This window comes from Arachis hypogaea, chromosome 2 (assembly GCF_003086295.3).
Source record: "Arachis hypogaea cultivar Tifrunner chromosome 2, arahy.Tifrunner.gnm2.J5K5, whole genome shotgun sequence".
Classification (NCBI taxonomy): domain Eukaryota; kingdom Viridiplantae; phylum Streptophyta; class Magnoliopsida; order Fabales; family Fabaceae; genus Arachis; species Arachis hypogaea.
In genome coordinates, this window is record NC_092037.1 from 18503016 (window position 1) to 18522766 (window position 19751).

Here is a 19751-nt window from a genome sequence, read left to right on the forward strand (position 1 = left end):
TGCAATCACGTATATGTGATGATTGGTATCCTGTGCCACAGCAGCTAAGATCTGACCTCCAAATTGTGTCTTCAGAAATGCCCTATCAAGCCCAATCAAGGGGCGACATCCTGCCTTGAATCCCATTTTGCAACCATGCAAACAAACGTACATCTTATCAAATATGACGTCTCCATTTGGTGGAGGTTCAACACATATCTGCACCGTAGATCCAGGATTCGTCTTTAATAAAGTTTCAGCATAGTCCCTTAGTTTTGCATATTATGCCTTCTCATCCCCATATACTACGTTTCTTGCATCTGCTAGTGCCCTTGCAATGGAATTTTTATTCAGAATAAGGTCACACTTTGTCCTAAAGTACACAGCAGCCTCGCATTGCTTGAAATTGGGGTATTTTCTTACCTTTTTCACTAATTTACTAGCAACCCAAGCCCTATTAGCAGCCCTGTTGGTGTTCTCCCTCGCACAAGTATGGTCGTCGTTGAAAGTCTTTATTTGCCAACATGAGTCATCACAGTCCCTTGAGGCATACACAACCCAGGAACAGTCTTTCACCTTGCACACAGCCCTGCATCTAATATTGTCATTTTTTTTGAACTTAATTCTCCTCCCCTCTTGGATAGTATACTCTCTTACAGCTTATCTGAACTCATACTTGGTGTTGAATTTCATACCTACTTGTAGATGTAGCTCACCGAATCTTGTCCCATTTCTAAATATTGGAAATTCATCTGACTCCTCATCAGATTCTAGCTCATCTTCTGAATTAGGAGGAGTCTTCATCTCCTCTGAGTGCCAAGAATTAGCACCATCAGATTCTGCACCTGGGTCAAGTGCTTCAAACCCTTCAACAATCCCTGGAGTTCCCACAAAACCTAAGTCCACCTCTCCATCTGACACATCTTCAACAAAGGCATCATCTGGTTGCATTATGTTCTCTCTTGTCTTAGCAGCAGCATATGTAGCTCTCTTCATGTCCTTTACTTTCTTATTTCTTGGTTTGGACATACTTGTATTATCTTCACTGCTAGAGCTATGTTCTTGTATTGGCTTAAAGGAACTATCCTCTGAACTATCATCATCACTAGAATCACCATTTATAGTTAAGTCAACATGAAGAGCTCCCTTGCCTTTATTAGCAGACCTTCTATATGTTCCAACAGCCTGAGATCTTGTAATTCTCCTAGGTAAAAACTGAGGTTTGGACTTCATTTTTTCTTTGCCTTTATCTTTGGCTGTGGAGCATGCCTTGGTAGTCTCTCTCAGCTTGGTTTTCAGCCTTGGGTTGGGCTTTTGATTGGGCTTCTGATTGGGCTTTTTATTCACATTGGGCCTGAAGATGGATGTTGGGTTGGGCTTTGACTTAGGCTTAGGCTTTGGATTAGAATTGGCTTTCAGATTGGCTGTCTCATGAGCCTTAGCAGGCATTAGATTTGGGGTTGTGTTATCATCAATGGGGTTTGGAATAGTGACAGGGTTGGTTTCAGGGGGGATTGGAATAGGATTGTTTATGGGGCTTGGGTTTGCATTTGGGATAGGATTCGGTTCTGTAGTTGTGTTCGAGGTGTTACCATCAGCTTTGGGACCCTCACTTGTGTTCTTCTTGCTCACCAAGTCTCCCTCACAAGTACCATCAACCCATACCACAACCTCCTTCCCTGCAATCACCTCTGGTGTGGACACCCCATGCTCAAAGTACACATCAACAACTACATCATTATTCTGTGCAGCAAAACACACAGCAAAACACATCTCTCTTAATTCACCATCAGATGTAAGAGCCCTCAGTCCACCATCTAAGCTCCTCCCAGGAGGCAGCCACCAACACTGAAGTATGTTGTCATACCCAAGCTCCTTGTAATAGTTCCTTACGAAGAACACATCCAACGTGTCCTCGTCTAAATCTCCTAAGCAAGTTCTGTTATCTGGTGAGTACACTACTATTTCATCTTCATTTTTTTTAAATGTTCCCCCATGATGGAACATGATATCCATCAAAGTCTCCATCTGCATTATGCAAAAAACCAAATTGAGGAACTAAACAATCAGATTCACACATGCAAAAACAAACATTGACATTCAACCACTTATAAAACACCAGAAACACCCATCAACCAACCCAACTAAGATTGCATTCAAAACAGAGCATGGAAAAAATTTCACCACTACACACAAAAACCCTAACAAATAATAAAAAACTTTCAACTTTCATCAACCAAAATCAAATTTTCAACAAACACAGACATTGATGCTATTCTTTTTGTTGAAAAGCATTATTTTTTTTGAATTCAAACGTACCTTCCTGTGATCGCAATGAACTGCTTCTCCTTCCTTCACCAACAACGTCCGCACAACACTGTCACAGTGGCAAGGAACTCCACGGAGTCAAACGTTTTCAACCTTCAAACCCTATACAATGGCCAGCACTCAGGATTTCATGGTGCATTGTTTCGGTTTTCAGAAGACGAAGAGGAAGATGAAGTGATCATAGAACTTGGGTTATTTGGGTTTTGTTTCTAAACAAACATGAAACGATGCCGTTCCATCCATCCAGAGTTTTAGCGCCAACATTGCACTCCAGCGTGGCACCCAGCCTGGCTTCTCAGTGCCATGTCACTGCCGGAGCCACTTAATTTGGCCGGAGATGAGGCTAGGGACGACCTTGGTGCAATTTTCACAAAGTCAGGGACATAAATGGTGCAATTGGTAAGTCAGGGACTAAATTGGTGCAAACTGTGAATCTCAGGGACCAAAATGGGGTTTAACTCAGAGAGAAAGCTATGATTCGGATTTCTTCTTTTATGATCAATAATTTTCTCTATAGCTTATTGCTTTCTATCTTTCTGATTCAAGATAGTTCCACTTAGTTTTCTTGCCAAAACTGATAAGCAGCAGCTCCATGACCTGCCAGTTGTAACGAATTTTATTTATAATACCTAGCAACTTCTTGAGTATTTCTCTGACTTCTTTTATGTTGGTGCATTGGTTCTTTTAATCAGTATTATAGAATTTAAAAGTGAGTCTGATATTTTTCTATCAGATAAAAAAGTATTTAATTATTTGTTATTCTATTAAATTTAAAAATATCATGTGTAATTTAAATTTATGCTTGCAGATGAATCAATTTCTTGGAGGTGATATCCTTAACTTTTCAGAATCATTGCCACTTAAACTGCACAATTAAATAGAACTCCCTTCAAACAAAAGTTTTTATTACAAACACACATCTAATGCTTTCTTGACTTTGATTTTAGCATAAAATCATGAAACAGTAACAATGGCTATGATGAGTATGTATTTATTATAATGATTTTTTGCTTGAAATCTAACAATGTTAACAAGTTGAGAAAAAGTGAATAATTTCCTAATCTTGGTTGAGGCCAAAATAACTCAGAATTAAAGATAAAAGGACTTGTTACCTTGGGGACCATACCTTTGGATTCAAGAAAACTAAAAATCAAAGATAAGAAGAAATATTGCATGTGAATTTCATTTGACCTATTTTAATTTCGATAGTTATGGTTTTATTTTATTTGAAACTTTTAATTTGGTTACACTACAAGTAATAATTTTATAGTTGTTCTATAATCTTAGTAATGAAATTTTAAATTCGATGACCCTCTAAATTTTGGTTCTACAAGAGGTTTTGTAGCATGAAAATACATGACTTTTATTTAAGAATAAAAGGAATCTTATTTGAGATGAAATCGTTTTAGAATTTTTGTTTATTCTTCAAAATTTTTACTAAATTTGTTATTTCCTCAAAATAGGAGTTTAAGTACTCCTTTATTATTTTCTTTGTTTTCTCTTCCTCACATTTCACAAAGAATAATTAAACTTACTTAGAATGAAATTAAATATATCTCATATATGGACTTCGTTTTGCAACAGATTCAAACCACACAACTAGAAGAGATAATTAATGAGTAGTTTTGACAAAAGAGAGAAAACAGAAATGCTTCTTCTTCTTCTCCTTTAGCAGAAAAAAAAAAGATGAGGGGGAGGAGATGAAGAACACGAATCTGAACAATTTTTTTTATTTTTTTATTTTTTTCATGTATTTTTGTTTTGTTTTTATAAATTATTTAAAATTTAAAAATATAAATTAAAGTTAATTGAATTCTATATTTTAATTAATTTAAAGATAGTTTTTGTTTAGCACAAAGAAAAGGATATTTAAGTATTTTTATACAATTATCTAAAAAAATATTTTTTATTTTTATTAAATTATAAGGATGTTTTAGTAAAAATAATCCTATGATATATATTTTAAAGAAAGAAAAATTAAATGTTAACATAAAAATTATAATCTATGTGTCGTGTTTTTAATTTGTTTATATTTTTATCGTACTGATACATATGAATTTATCATCGTACTGAAATAAATACCATAAATAATATATTTAACAAGTGATAAATACCGAATAAACAATGTTACATGGTTAGCAATAATTTATATTCATATTTATAAACGTTTTGCATACAAAAAGTATATAATTTACTTTTATAATTATTAAAATTTTGTACACATAAATCACAACTAGAAAATTGATTAATACAGACAGATTTACAGATAGATTTAGTCTTTATTACAGACGGATTTTTGGTTACCGACGAAATTACCGACGGATTTTGTCCCTCTGTAAAAGCCTCGTCGGAAATTATTTACCGACGGATTTTTTTCCGTCGGAAAATTACCGACGGATTTTCCCTCTGTAAATTCTCTATCCATTTCCCAGAGGCGACGAATTTTCCGATGGATTTTCCGTCGGTAATTACAGACGGATTTTCTGACGGATATTCCGTCTGTAATTTCAGACAGATTTTTTGACGGATTTTCCGTCTGTAATTACAGACGGATTTTCCGTCTGTAATTACAGACAAATTTTCCAACAGATTTTCCGTCTGTAATTTGAATCTTAGAAAATCATCTCACTTTGATTACAGACAGAAAATCCGTCTGTAAATCTGTCGGTAAGGTAAAATAGAATTTTTTTTATTTTTTCAATTACAAAATAAACTTGTTTTCATACAAAATAAATATAAATTTAATACAAATTTTTATCTAATTTGTATTTGAATATTTATAATACTTCAAAAAATACATAAATTCATCGTATTATCAAAACATAAATGAAGTGTATTGATACATCAACTATAATCCTAAGTGTATTGTCCAACCGTACTAAATTTATCAGCTATATAATTCATAACATTGTATTATATGAGAAAAATTACATTATGCAAATCTCTACAAGCCAGTCAACTAGAGTAATGTGGTGTTGCTTTATATCTCTTAATGCAATTGGAAAAGGGCGAAAGTGACTCTTTCGCAACCGGTTTTGGTTGTGCAGTTTCCTTCTCAGTGGCTGTGGCAATGGCAAGTTCCGAGGGAGCCGGATCACTGATGGCTGTAGCATCCGGTTTCTGCATAATCACAATAAACAATGAATCATAAATTAGAGCTTAGTATAGTTATAGCAGTGAGGTAAATTTTTCTTTGTCTTAACTTGTAATGTAAGAAAGGACATACCTTTGGTGAAGAAATGTAAGGTCTTTGAGATGATATCTTTGCAAGAAGCTCCTCCCTGGGAGTCAGCGGCGCAGTTGTCTCTGCTACTACCTCCACTATTTTACAATATGCAAGATCAGGGTTCTTGGCCATGACTGCCATAAGTTCTGCCACCTACCATGAAACAGAATTTGTTACTTTTGCTCTGTCATTCATAGGACTAGTTTTACAAAATTGGAAATCAGCACAAAAGTTTACATGTTAAGCACCTGAAGGTTTGATACTTGACCCCCAAATAAAGTGTCTTCTGTTGATAGTGTTAGGTTATGAGTTTGAACTTCTTGTTAAAATATGATAATATCAGAAAGAATTTCATTAATGCTCACTTGAGAATAGCTGCAGGTAAACCAAATTTATTTATTCCCAATGAAGTAACCAGTACTCTTCCCTCTACTTGTTCCATCATCAAGCTTCATTTGCTCAACACTCTGCATATGTTCTATATCTTAATGCACATCCTTTTCATATCAAGCACTAATGGATACCAAATCTTGTTCATAAGATAGAACCTGTACCTTGATTAGTGGACCAGCTCTCTCAGCACTCCTCACTCCAGTTCTTACTTTAAATCCATGTTTTATAAGCTCTCTGAAATGAAACTATCACTAGTCAGCATTTTAAAGAAAAGAAGTTTCTTCTTAAAGAACAAGTGAATTGAAGAGTACTAACAAATGTACCTAACAGTTCTTGAACCAACTCTACCAGTAGCACCAGCAACAAATACTAAGTTATCATCCTTGGAATCTGTTTTCTCAGGAATCCCCTCAATTTTTGTTGAACCTTGTATAGAGTATAAACATTAACATTCATATTAGTGATCATCAACACAAACCATATTATATATCTAATAGTTCTATCTGAATCACCTGAAACTTGAGCTCTAATGCAGTGGAACTTGTGAGGCTTAGTGATTAACAGTGTTGCAGTACTCGAAGACCAAATAAAAGAAGATCAAAGGTCAGCGGCTTACAGTCAATATATATATTCTTTATCTCTTTTGACTCATCAGGGGACACACTGCGGAATCTGGTAGTTGGCCCCACATCAACCTCTACTTGCTCTTGTTTATTTTCCTTAAGATTAAGTTTGTGCTCCATGCCTTCACTTGTCTTGGCAGCCAAGCTGGAACCATCACCGTATGGTTTAATAAGCTGACACGTTGAAATTAACACATAATAATATAGTTAAAGAGAGATAAAGCATAGTGCATGCAATGCAATGTAGGGAGAAAATAAAATAAAAAATAAAAAATCTTTTATCCTTGTCCAAGTTCTTTATATCATATCAGGCTCCCATGAATACACCTGCAACATATCATGAACACACCTGCAACATATCATATCGGCATTATACATGACTCTTTTATCCTTGTCCAAGTTCTTCATTATATTATCTCTTTCAATCTCTTACCTTCAAACCATCCTCATGTCCAGTAAATAGGGTTCTTCCATCAGGATGAATTGCTATTGAGTGCACCCCTGTAGCCTAATTTAAAGTAATATAATATGTTTCAGAGAAGCAACATAACTTTAAAGCAATGACATTTATATTTATGACAGAGAGGGACAGAGAGAGGCACAAATTAAGACATAAATGGACATAATTGTTTTCTTTTGAATAGAAACTAAAGATTAAGTACATTTAAGTACCTCGCGCCTGGCAGAACCAATCAATTCAAAGGTTTCTAAATCCCAGAATTTCACTGTTCTATCAGCTGAACCTGCAAATTTCAATAGCTACTTTTTTCGTAACTTGCACCAGTATACAAAAGAAGTTTGCAGAACTCTTAAAAGCAAAACAGATTGATTGACATTTTGGGAAATATTAACATACATTATACAGTCCCACAACACAATATCATCCCGGAGTATCTGCTCCTCACTCCTCAGCCAAGTAGGTCATAGACAAAGTTAATTTTATTTTCCATTAATATTTAAGCTGAAAAGAAGGTCATAAAACAGAAGGAGAAAAAAAATGGAACCTTTCAATATTCTATCTTAACATATCACCTAACTACTTCTACAACTTCCAAATCACAGAAGGAGAATAATACTGCAATAAAAAATCCTAATACTACAATTTCTGCATAGATAAATCTACCTGCTGCAATAAGTGATTAAGAGAAGCCATAATCTAGAAGTTCAATTCCATTCTATATCTATAAGAGTTCAACGAATTTCACTGTATTGATAGAACACTGATTACTTAAGAATGTGCAATTCTAGGGTTCCAAAAACAATTCACCAAACAGAATAAACAAACATGCATACAATATGAGAGGAAATAGATTAAACCAGTGTTACAATGGTGAAACTGAAAAAGTTTCAGAAAGCCTCTTCAAGCTATATATATAAAATTGAAATCCAAGTGTTTCGCACATTGTATAAGAACGAAAAATACTAAGATGAATGATTGAAAGCAATGCATTTATCTACACAAAAAAAAATCACAAATAGAGTAGAATCGTGGAACAAGCTCAGAACAGGTGATGGAATCCCTAAGCTGGAAATTAAAAAAATTTAAACAGAAGAAAGAGAATGGAAAGGGCAAAATTACCATCTGTTTCGAGATACCAGCATGTGATAGAAACTGCAACAGGAACAAGAAGTTCAATCAGCATCAACAACAACAAGAAGATAGAAACTGCGAGGAAAAATTGATAAACCTAAAATTGGCACAGAAAAATTGAACCCTAAGCAACAGCAAGGAGGGGGCTCGTGCGATGCAAGGGATGATAGAGAGAGATCGTGCGACGCAAGCGGTGGCGGCAGCGGCGGAAGAAGATGAAAACTCAGAGGAACAATCGAACAATGGCAGTAGAGGCGGCGGCGGAGGAGGAGGAGGGACGGAAGAGAGCGTGACGGAGAAGATCCATTGGAAGGGGTGTGACGGAGAAGATCCGGGAAGGGGTGCAACGGAGGTTCGGTGCGACTGAACCAAAGCTGAGATGCGCCACTGATGGAGGATTTGGAAGGGATCAGCGTGGAGATTTGTTGAAGTATCGCGATTGAAACGCCGAGCCTTTTTGTCACAACCTTATTTTAATATTTTTCGACGGAAATTTTAAATTACATACGGATTTTTCCGTCTGTAATTATTTAATAAAATGCAGTGTTTTGTCTATTTAATTACAGACGGAAAATTCGTCTGTAACTATTTTTCACAAAAAAAAAATAATTTTATCGACAGAATTATCGACGGATTCTGTTTTCCGTCTGTAATTTATGCTAATTTATTTTTTTTATTTTCCGACAAAAAATTCCTCTGAAATTCTGTCTGTATTTCCGTGGGATAAAATCCGTCGGAAATATCCGTCTGTAATAACTAGTTTTCTAGTAGTGAATCAACACAATTTATATTCATAAATTAATATAATTTGCACTCATATTTTTCAAAATTTATGTCTGTAAATTAATAAAATGATAATTTAGTGTTTGTATATATTAACCAAATAATGACAAAAAAATATTAAAGGTTGTTGGTCCCAACAAATTTTCATACCGAACTTACGTCCAATAGTAAAAGATTACTATAATAGAAATTAAAAAAATAATAAGTTAGCAAAAATTATGATAAAATATTGATATCAATTATATAAATGGTGATATAAATAAAGTTTAAAGTAAAAATCAATGTCAAAATTTAGGGAATGAGCACTTTTATTAAAATTTAGTCATTATTTAACTTGTAAAAAAAATGAGTAATTTTATATTATTAGATAAAATTTGATACCATTAAAAATATAAATAATGACTAATTGATAACTACAAATCACAAAATTTGGTCTCTAACATTCTTTCATGAAAGAAAAATACACCTGTCCAAGTAGAAGGGGTGATGCTTTGTTGAGTTCGTTCAAATAAAAATATAAAATAAAATTTATTAAAAAAATTAATAAAGTAATAAATGATAAATGAAAAATTAATCACCATTAATTATTACTAGGTAGTTTTTGACATTGGAAGCCATCCGTTAATCCAATTAATTTATTAACACATGTAGAAGAAGTTAAACAGTTCCCTGCGTTTCCCTTCAAAATTCTTCGAAGGAAGAGAAACAGAGAGACATCACTTAATATGTACCGTACCTTCCCTAGACCTTCAAAATTCTTAGAATATTGTTGGAAGAACCACAAGTACTTACTGTGTTCTTTGGGTTCTTCAAATTTAAGCTTTCTCTCTCTCTCTTGTTAGTGTAACCTAAAAAGCCTTTTTATTTCTTATAATCCTTCCATTTCTTACTACCAAGTTATTTAAAGATCACATAGAATAATACTACACTACTGCTACTTCAGTACATTGGGTGTAACCTGATCTCTAGTGGTTACAAATTACAATGGAAGCTGAGACTAGTTCTAGCAGCAGCAAGAACAGAGTAAGAAACAATGACTACGGCTTCATGGATACGATTCTTTCGTGGTCCATTGATGATATTCTCAATGAAGAACTCTACAAAACTCAGGTTTGTGTTCTTTCGTACTATACAATTACTATCCCTCCATATTTAACTTAAGAATGTTAAATGCTGCTTTATCTTATACCTTGATTTTGATGTGTGTGTAATCCAGGTCGAGAGGATTGAGCTGTCGTTTAAGTCGGTAAATAATTACATTGGATCTTTCGTATATCCGTTATTGGAAGAAACTCGAGCGCAGCTATGCTCGAGTATGGAGGTTTTGCAGAACGCTCCATTCGCAAAAGTGAACAGCATTGACAATGATAAGAAATTTGGAAGGAAATTCTACAATTTGAATATTGGCGAATGGAAAAACAGATTCACTCTTCGTACTAACGAGCCGTACAGAATGCTGCCGGGAGATGTTCTAATTTTGACAGATTATAAACCGGAAACCGTCAATGGTTTGCAGAGGTTCGCAAGGATGTGGACTTTTGTTTCAGTAGTCAAAACAAGTGAAGATGAAGATTTAAATCTTAAGGTTAAGGTGAAGGCATCAAGTGATATTGATCCCAATGAATTCAAGTATAATAAGTCTCTTTTTCTTGTCTTCTTGACAAATATAAGCTCGAATAGAAGAATTTGGAATGCACTTCACATGGATGGGAATTTGAATATAGTGAAGCAAGTTTTAACAACAAGCGAAACGGCGGTGAGAAATAAAGCTTAATTTTATGTTTTGATGCATTATCAGATTATCTTTAACAAAATTACTAAATTAGCTACTATTTATATCTATTGTTTTTAACTTTTTATATATCTTTTTACAAAATTGGTATTTTTATACTAAAATTATTTACTAAAATTAGCTCAACTACTGTTTAACTCATTTTTAATATGTATTTTATATTCTAACATGTATTTTATACTAGTATAAGAGTGATTTTGATGTACACATAATTAATGTTTTTAATATAAATTTTATGTTTTAACATATATTTTATATTGATGATTTGTGGAATATATATATTACTCCGCATTAAAATTATTATGAACAATGTTAATATTCTCTACAAATATAATAAAAAAATTTATTGTGTTATTATTTATCTTGTAATAAGTTCTACCTTAATGTGTTGTGTTTTTTCTTTTGAAAAAAAAAAAAAAAAAGATTGCTTGCGGATTGTGTTAGAAAATTTGACTTAAGAGATTAGTGCCAAAACTAAATTGATTGAATGATGTGAAACAGGTTGCGGAGAGTTGTAACTGCTGCTCTGTGAGTGAAATGTTAAGGGATGACAGTTCTTTAGAAAGGTTATTATCGAATCTGAATGATTACCAAAAGAAAGCGATTCATACATGTCTTTCGGGAATTCGGTGCAGCTGTACTAATAACAACTCAAAGATCAAGCTGATATGGGGTCCCCCGGGGACGGGGAAGACTAAAACTTTGGCCACACTCCTCTTTGCTCTGATGAAAATGGAATACAGAGTCCTTGTATGTGCACCTACCAATGTTGCCATAAAAGAAATCGCTTCACGCGTTGTGAGTATTGTGAAGGATTCGGAATCTCGTGAAACGTTCTGTTCTTTAGGGAGCTTTCTCTTGTTTGGGAATAATGAGAGGCTCAAAGTTGATGGGGAATTGGTTGAGGAAATATATTTGGATTATCGTGTGCAGGAGCTCACAGAATGCTTTGGATCTTATAAAGGTCTGAGTTCCTGCTTACGAGAAATGTTTTATTTTCTTGATGGTTACGAATTGAAAAGGAATGATACTGGAAAGTTTAGAGAAGAGTTTCTGTCCACAGCATTGCGGCTGAGGCGCTGCATTTCTATCTTATTTACACACGTAAACATGGACATTGTGTATGAAAAAATCTATCAAAACTTGGTCTTGTTGAAGAAGGCACTTGATTCCTTTGAAGATTTGCTGTTTCGAAATGGCGAATACCAATCATTGTGCAAAGAGAGAAATGAATGCCTAGAGGCTTTAAAAGCCGCGAGAGATTCACTTGTCAGATTTCCGTTTACAAAATCTTTTGAAGCTAAGGCGATCCGGGAGTCATGTTTGCAAAATGCATCATTATTATTTTGCACTGTTTCTGGCTCCTACAATCTACATTCTGTTGCGATGAAGCCACTCGACATTTTGGTAATAGATGAAGCGGCACAGTTAAAAGAATGCGAATCGCTCATAGCCATGAAAATTGAAGGAATAAGACATGCTATCCTTCTTGGTGATGAATGTCAACTACCTTCGATGGTAGAAAGTAGTGTAAGTAGCTGCAATAAAGTTTATATATGCTAATACCAAAATTTATAGTTGCAAAATGTTGTCGTTGCTATAAAATTTTTGTAACACTTTGTAGAATTGTAATTATAATTGAAGTTTTTTTTTATTATTTGATAACGTTTTAATTTAAAAAGACAAAAATATTATTTATACACTAAAAATCAATCAATATACTTTTCCATATTATTATTATCCAAGTTTTGTAACTATGTAACCATAGCAAACATATAATTCACCAAATTTATATATTTCTTTTAGTAAATTTATGCTTCCATCCTATGATAATTTCGAATTTACATTTCTTTCTGTTGTTTTTTGTGTAAAAGGTCTCAAGTGAAGTTGGTTTTGGACGAAGCTTATTTGAGAGACTTAGCATATCTCGTCATCCTAAACAGCTTCTCAGAATGCAGCACAGGATGCACCCAGAAATTAGTTCATTTCCGAATTCATATTTCTATTCTAACGAAATTCTTGACGCTCCAAATGTCCAAAGAATTGAATACAACAAGAAATATCTCCCTGGGAAAATCTTTGGTCCCTATTCTTTTATAAATGTGGCTGGGGGAAGAGAAGAGTATGTTGCGGCTGGTCGGAGCCGAAAAAATGTTGCCGAGGTTGCTATTGTAACGACAATAGTGAAGAATCTGCATAAATGTTAGTTCACTATTCTCAACCTGAAGAAATTTTCATGTTATACTAAATTGTTGCAATTTTGCTTATATACTTTCACAGTTTCACTAACATTACTATGAAATGTCTAAAAGATTATATCAATTGTATATTTTTGTAAAAAAAAAAAAAAAATACAAGTTTCCTGAGTTCTAACAACAATGCTGGTATGAACTGCAGCATGGCTTGCCAAGAGGGAGAAACTATGCATTGGTATTGTTTCTCCTTATGTAGCTCAAGTCGCAGCGATCCAGGAAAAAATTGGAAAAATCTATGACAGCGATGTTGAGTTTACTGTGAATGTTAAATCAATTGATGGATTTCAGGGTGGCGAACAGGATGTGATTATTCTGTCCACTGTTAGAACAAATAACAGGACGTCTCTCGATTTTGTTTCGTCTCGGCAGAGGACAAATGTTGCTCTCACAAGGGCGAGGTAGTTAAATCTTGTCTCTGTTATTATGGAATTTTATATTGTTTCAGTTTTGTTATTATGCTTTGTGAAAAGCTTCTTTATTTTTTATATTTACTAGGCATTGTTTATGGATTTTGGGGAACGAGAGGGCCTTGTCACACAATAAAAATGTGTGGAAGGATATTATCTCTGATGTAAAGAAGCGTAACTGTTTCTTCAATGCTGAAGAGGATGAAGAATTCTCTAAAGCCATTTTGGATGCAAGAAAAGATATGGATCAATTTGATGATTTGCTTATGACAAATAGCATCTTATTCAGAAATTCAAGATGGAAGGTATGTGAGTCCTGGACTTAATTACTTTCTGTTTTTCTTCACTTGTTATACGTTGAATAAACTCCATGTTTATTGTGTTTAGCTCTTTCTTCCTTCAAAAAGAAAAAAAAAACTTCATATCAGTCCCTATCTCCATAATATAATGTGTGGATTTGCAGGTTAACTTCAGTGACAAGTTTCTCAGATCGTTTAAGAGGCTGCCGTCAGAGCACTCTAAGAAGTTAGTTATCAACCTTCTTGAGAGGCTTTCTAATGGATTGAGGCCGAACAAGACTCGAGTTCAACTATTGAACAATGATTCATATGAGATTCTGAAAAGTTTCAAAATTGAAAGCAGATATCTGATCTTCTCAATCGAAATAGTCAAGTATTCGAGTTATATGCAGGTTTTGAAGATATGGGACATATTGCCTCCCAACGATCTTCATAAATTGGCAAAGCGACTTCGAAATGTATTTGCAACATACACTGATGATTATATCAGTCGGTGCAAAGAGAAAGGTTTTTACAGGTAAATTTCAATTGTCTTAGGCGGTTAAGTTTTTGCAATGAGAATAAATGATAAGAAGGCTTCCTCTCTCTCTCTCTCAACAGGCACACTGAGATTCCTCTAACCTGGCCGCTTTCAACGAACATTCAAAAATTAAAGAATGCCGATAACAATAAAGGAAACGAAGGAGAGAAATTAGTATCTGTATGTGAAGATAGAAATGAAGCTGAAATGTCAAAGTATAAGGAGTGGCTTCTGTTAATGAAATACTGTTCCAACAGTGACCATGAAGCCATAGATTTGGATCTTCTTCCAATTTCATTAACAGAAGAACAGCGCAGAGTGATCTTCTATCCCCGGAGTACATTTCTACTTGGACGTTTCGGAACGGGGAAAACAACTGTGTTAACAACTAAGATGATTCGGAATCAAAAACTGCACCATTCGGTAGTTGAACTTGTATATGAAAGAAGCGCGAGTGCACTTGAGAATTGCGACAAGTCTCAAGAGATTTGTGCTGAGACAGAGAGGCCAGTTTTGAGGCAGTTATTTGTGACACTAAGTCCTGAACTATGTCAGGAGGTGAAATGCCATGTCTCTCGGTTTGAAAGGTTTGTGGTTTTTCTTTCTACAAATTGAAGCCTGTAATTACTTGCAGCTCGGAGTAGATATCTTTCTCTTTAAAAATAATTACAAATGAAAAGTTTAAATCTAAAATGTAACTTAATTGTTCCTTTATGCATCCAACACATAGGAAGAACCAATGTTTTTAGAAAATATTTTAGCTAAATCTATTTTTTAATAGAATAAAATTTTGAAAAAAAAAAAGGAAAGAAAAAGGAAAGAGTACTAGCATCACTCATATTTTATGCCAAATGGTACAGGTTGCTTTTTGAAGAGGGAACATCAGAAGCAAGTAGTTCGTCGGTAAAAGATATTCATTTGCCAGATTCATTCCTGAATGTTCAATTTAGTTCATATCCACTAGTGGTTACATTTCGCAAATTCTTGATGATGATGGATCTGAGTTTGGGTAGATCTTATGTAGAGAGGTTCAAGATCGCTAAGAATTCTTCTCTTGTCCAAGGTTTATTTCCATGGGAGGCTTTCTTAGCAACCAAGGAAGTGACTTACGAAAAGTTTGATTCCTCCTATTGGCCGCACTTCAATGCACAAAAGATCAAGAACCTTGGTTCTTATCAAGTGTTCACTGAAATAATGACGCATATCAAAGGCGGTATTGAAGCCACAAACACGGGTAAGATGAGCCGTAAGGACTATCTCACTCTTTCTGAAAGCAGAAGATCAAGTTTGAGCGTGCCGAAAAGGGACTTGATCTATGATATCTTCGAAAACTATGAGAACATGAAGATGAACAAGGGAGAGTTTGATATGGCTGATTTTGTAAGCGACCTACATAGAAGGTTAAGATCTTCAAGATACCAAGGTGATCTAATGCACTTTGTATATATTGATGAGGTGCAGGATCTTACCATGTCTCAGATTGCTTTGTTCAAGCATATCTGCCCGAATGTAGAGGAAGGATTCATTTTCTGTGGGGATACAGCTCAGACAATCGGACGAGGGATCGATTTCAGGTTCCAGGATGTAAGGGCCCTCTTTTACAACAAGTTTATGCTTGAATCAAATAAAGAGAAGGGTCATATTTCAGATATGTTCATGTTAAGTGAGAACTTTCGCAGTAAAGCCGAGGTTCTTAAGTTGGCACAAAGTATCGTTGAACTTCTCTTCCATTTCTTCCCCTATTCGGTGGACATTTTGAAGGTGGAGACCAGTTTGATAACTGGGGAAGCCCGCTATATACTTTTAGGAAATTGTATTGAAACAGTTTTTGGTGAAAATGGATATAAGAATGTTGAGTTTGGAGCGAATCAAGCCATCGTGGTGCGCGATAATGAAACTCGAGAGGAAATCTTACCTCTTGTGGGGAAAAAAGCTCTTGTTTTAACAATTTTGGAGTGCAAAGGGCTTGAATTCGAGGTAGCCATTAGAAGAACTTGATTTGCTTTGCTTTATATTTCTTTGATTATTGTTCTGTTTATTATTCTCCCAGAATATTTTCTCTTAAGTTTTTTCATTTGATCCCTTTTTGGCATTTCTTTTTAGGATGTATTACTATACAACTTTTTATCAACTTCACCCTTGAAGAGGCAATGGGGTGTCATATACCAATTCATGAAGGAAAAGCATGTATTTTGTGCAAGTTTTGATGAAACCAAGCACAGTGTTTTGTGCTCTGAACTTAAGCAGTTATATGTTGCTGTAACGAGGAGTAAGAATAGATTGTGGATATGTGAAGATAAAGAAGAATTTTCAAGACCGATGATTGATTACTGGAAAAAGAAAAGTCTTGTCCAATTCATGAACCAACCTAATGAGGCTTATTACTCAAATGGAGCGTGGAATTAAGGTATATTTTTTGGAGGCAATGAAGCATTACTCAACTAATTCACACGAATGGATGGAGCGTGGAATGAAGGTACTTATTTATGGTTAATTATATTACACTATGGCCATGCCTTCATTCTATTTTGTGATTTATTTCGTTAGCCTAATAAACAACAGCAAATTAACGTATTGTTTTATGCATTGATTTTTGAAACAATATATGATGCATTTGTGATTGCTACTTTGCAGCTATATAATCAAAATAATTATAGCATGGCTACCATGTGTTTTGAAAGAGCCGGGGACGATTATTGGTTGAAAAAGTGTAAAAATGCTGCTCTGAATGCAATGTAAATCAATATACTTTTGGAAAAGTATAGGTATACAATGTAAATATTGTTTAATTTGCAACAAGAGATTATTAATGAAGAGTAGACTTTTGTTGTCAAGTGTTTCTTTTTTCCTTTTCTGTTTTTAGCGAATTTGAAATACTTTTTGTGGGTACCCATATCACTTTGTAAGAGAAGTCAAGCAAGGGAATTAGTTATTCACAGAAGGGAGGTTGAGATCATACTATCTCGACATATCTCAGAATACCAAAACAATTTTGGCACCTATTATGGGGCCAGAGATCAGAAAGAACATTTTGGTCACCCACAAACATAACAAAAGGAAAGAATGTGAAGGACATTGTAACAAAAAAGATGTTCATAATGACATGTCACACGTATCTCAATTATAATCGAGAAAAACAAACCTTTCTGCATCCACCACATGACCCTCTTATGGTTGGTATCAGTCCATACTATCAGTGGATATCATGACTATTCCTCTTTCATCAAATTTTAGTTTTTTGACGACTTTAAAACCCTATAATGGATCTAGAGATCCAAATTAAAGACACATATCTCCAAATCTTGTTGTGCGATACTTCTCAATAGTGTCTCTAATCCAATATTTTGCCAAGATTTTTTTACATTATTTTATCAGGGGTGTTGTATGTTTTACTCTAATATTTCTTTTTACCTATAGGTTCATCAATAGCTTTTAGGAATTGACAACCAATTTTTTTATTAATAACTTTTTCGTCCTCGTACATCTATGTTGTATCACCCTACTACACAGAATTTTATGTTTAGGTCATAACTCAAAGATGGTGAGGCGCTATGACCTCTAAATACAAATATATATATATATGGAATGAGACCCGGAGGTTCTTAGTATGCTATCAGTGCCTAATAGATAAGATATAAGGCTCCGTGAAGCCGAAAGTAATCCTAAACTTTTACAACCCAGATCAAAGCCTATAGTTTTCACTAACCAGAAATATGGTAATTCTACCTAGGAATTCTAATCTACCTCTTCACCTATAGTTCTCTACAAATCTCCCAATAACTAGGTGGAACAACCCTTAGCTTTCCTCCACCACCTGAGGGATCTCTCAAGGTCAAACACATATAAAACATACAAGTAATACACAATTACGAAAATAGATACAATATTTAAATCATGTAGCATATAGACATAGATAAAAAATTAGGAAAACAAAAAATATGCATACTCAAACAAAATATACAAATGCACATAATGTATATTTACCCTATGGCCGATAATATCATCTATCGATTATTCAGACAAACCCGACATGTCTGGTAGTGAACCCTGGACAGTCCCCGTGGGGCGTATCCTTAAAAGCATATGCATATATAATTATTCAATCATTCATCGCACAAGTAGGGTCAAAGGAATATCAATCTCAACCTGGAGCAGTGGGGGCGAGCCGGTGCATTTACTCAGGGAGACACAGATAAATTATAATTACCATCCTGGAGCAAGTGAGGCGAAGAACAACCATTGCTACTACTCAAGAAGCTCAAAATCACCTCAACCTGGAACAAGTGGGGCGTACCACACCCTTGTATCTACCTAGGAAGCATAAACCATCTCAACTCGGAGCAAGTGGGGCGAACCATACCCTTGCATCTACCCAGGGAGCCTCAACCAACAAACCTTGAGCAAGTCGGACGAAACCACAATCCTTACGTCTACCCAAGAAGTACGTTTTCATATGTCCAAGAGGAATAAAGGAGGGGATCTTAACCTCCAACTATCTTGCTAAAGGCGATTTTACAATACCAAGAGGAACAAAGAAAGGGATCCACACTTTCCACTATCTCTTTAGGGTTACACTTTTCGAGAAAGAGTGCTCAAGATGAAATAGTCACATTTATAATCAAAATGCACAATCTATATTTATAATTAACATATAGTTCTTTAAACTTATCTCTATTATGCTCCGATATATGTAATGCATGAGCATCTTTAGTTGTTTTTAATAGTTATTTCTTTTAATAAAGGTAGTGAACAATAGTTTTCATTTAGATTTTCATACTTTTTCTTGAAGTTTCTTTCCTTGAATAAAGTTATAGATTTTCTTTGCTTTAATTGAGATTTTTTTTTGTGCTTTGATAAATGCTTCTTGCAGTTGCTTTATTTTTTCAAGTGTAGGAAATGATTGAAAGATGCTAAGCGAAAACAAAGGAGGAGATAGACAAAACAAAGATCAAAAGAACAAAGGAGGAAGTTAAGGACACGCTTTGGAACTAAGGAGACGCTTTGAAGGACACAATTTGAGCCTGGAATCACTTGCCGTCCAACCTGGTAAGAGCGGCATCCAACGACAAAGATGCGTATGCATGCAGCATGCCTACGCACGTTTTGGTACGAAAGGGGTGTTGGGCGTACGCATCCTTCATGCGTACGCGCAAATAGTGACCTATAGAAAGTCATGTGTACACATCACCCATGCGTACGCACGACTCCTATTTCACGTCCCATGGAGTTCCTTGGCATGCAATGGCAGGTGCCTTCATATTTTGATTTTGAGCCATTTAAAAATAAAATTGTGTGTCGTCTCACGGCTTGTCTTTGGCGTCCCACAGCTAGTACATACCAAGAGTATTTTGGGCCATAATTGAAGCATAGTTGCAGACGTCCCACATTTCTCAAATAACGTGGCACATCAAACTTAAACAAAGGCCAAATTGGGGAATTCTTGGAGGAAAAATTATGTCGTCCAACATGGTTTACATGTTGCTCCACGGATAATCCTTAGCTCAACTCCAAGTGGCTCCAATTTCTTCATTCAATGTTCAATTCTCCAAGCTTCC

General features: G+C 35.0%; 2 protein-coding genes across 2 annotated transcripts; one reads left to right on the forward strand and one right to left on the reverse strand.

Annotated features, from left to right (window-relative positions):
• Positions 1-5058: 5058 nt before the first annotated feature.
• On the reverse strand, positions 5059-9541 carry LOC140176703 (uncharacterized). The gene is made up of 12 exons (XM_072208248.1): positions 9515-9541; positions 8238-8607; positions 8129-8161; positions 7222-7292; positions 6983-7057; positions 6543-6723; positions 6250-6352; positions 6088-6160; positions 5899-6000; positions 5782-5819; positions 5534-5686; positions 5059-5427 (listed from the first exon to the last, which is right to left on the reverse strand). Exons 1-9 carry the CDS (start codon positions 9539-9541, stop codon positions 5926-5928), a joined length of 1008 nt encoding a protein of 335 aa, XP_072064349.1. The 3' UTR covers positions 5059-5427; positions 5534-5686; positions 5782-5819; positions 5899-5925.
• Positions 9542-9907: 366 nt separating this feature from the next.
• On the forward strand, positions 9908-16602 carry LOC112718601 (uncharacterized). Its single transcript, XM_029289935.2, has 10 exons — positions 9908-10033; positions 10140-10679; positions 11217-12245; positions 12590-12917; positions 13113-13368; positions 13466-13682; positions 13841-14193; positions 14277-14783; positions 15057-16173; positions 16300-16602. The coding sequence occupies exons 1-10, from the start codon at positions 9908-9910 to the stop codon at positions 16600-16602; spliced, it is 4776 nt and encodes a 1591-aa protein (XP_029145768.2).
• Positions 16603-19751: the final 3149 nt, after the last annotated feature.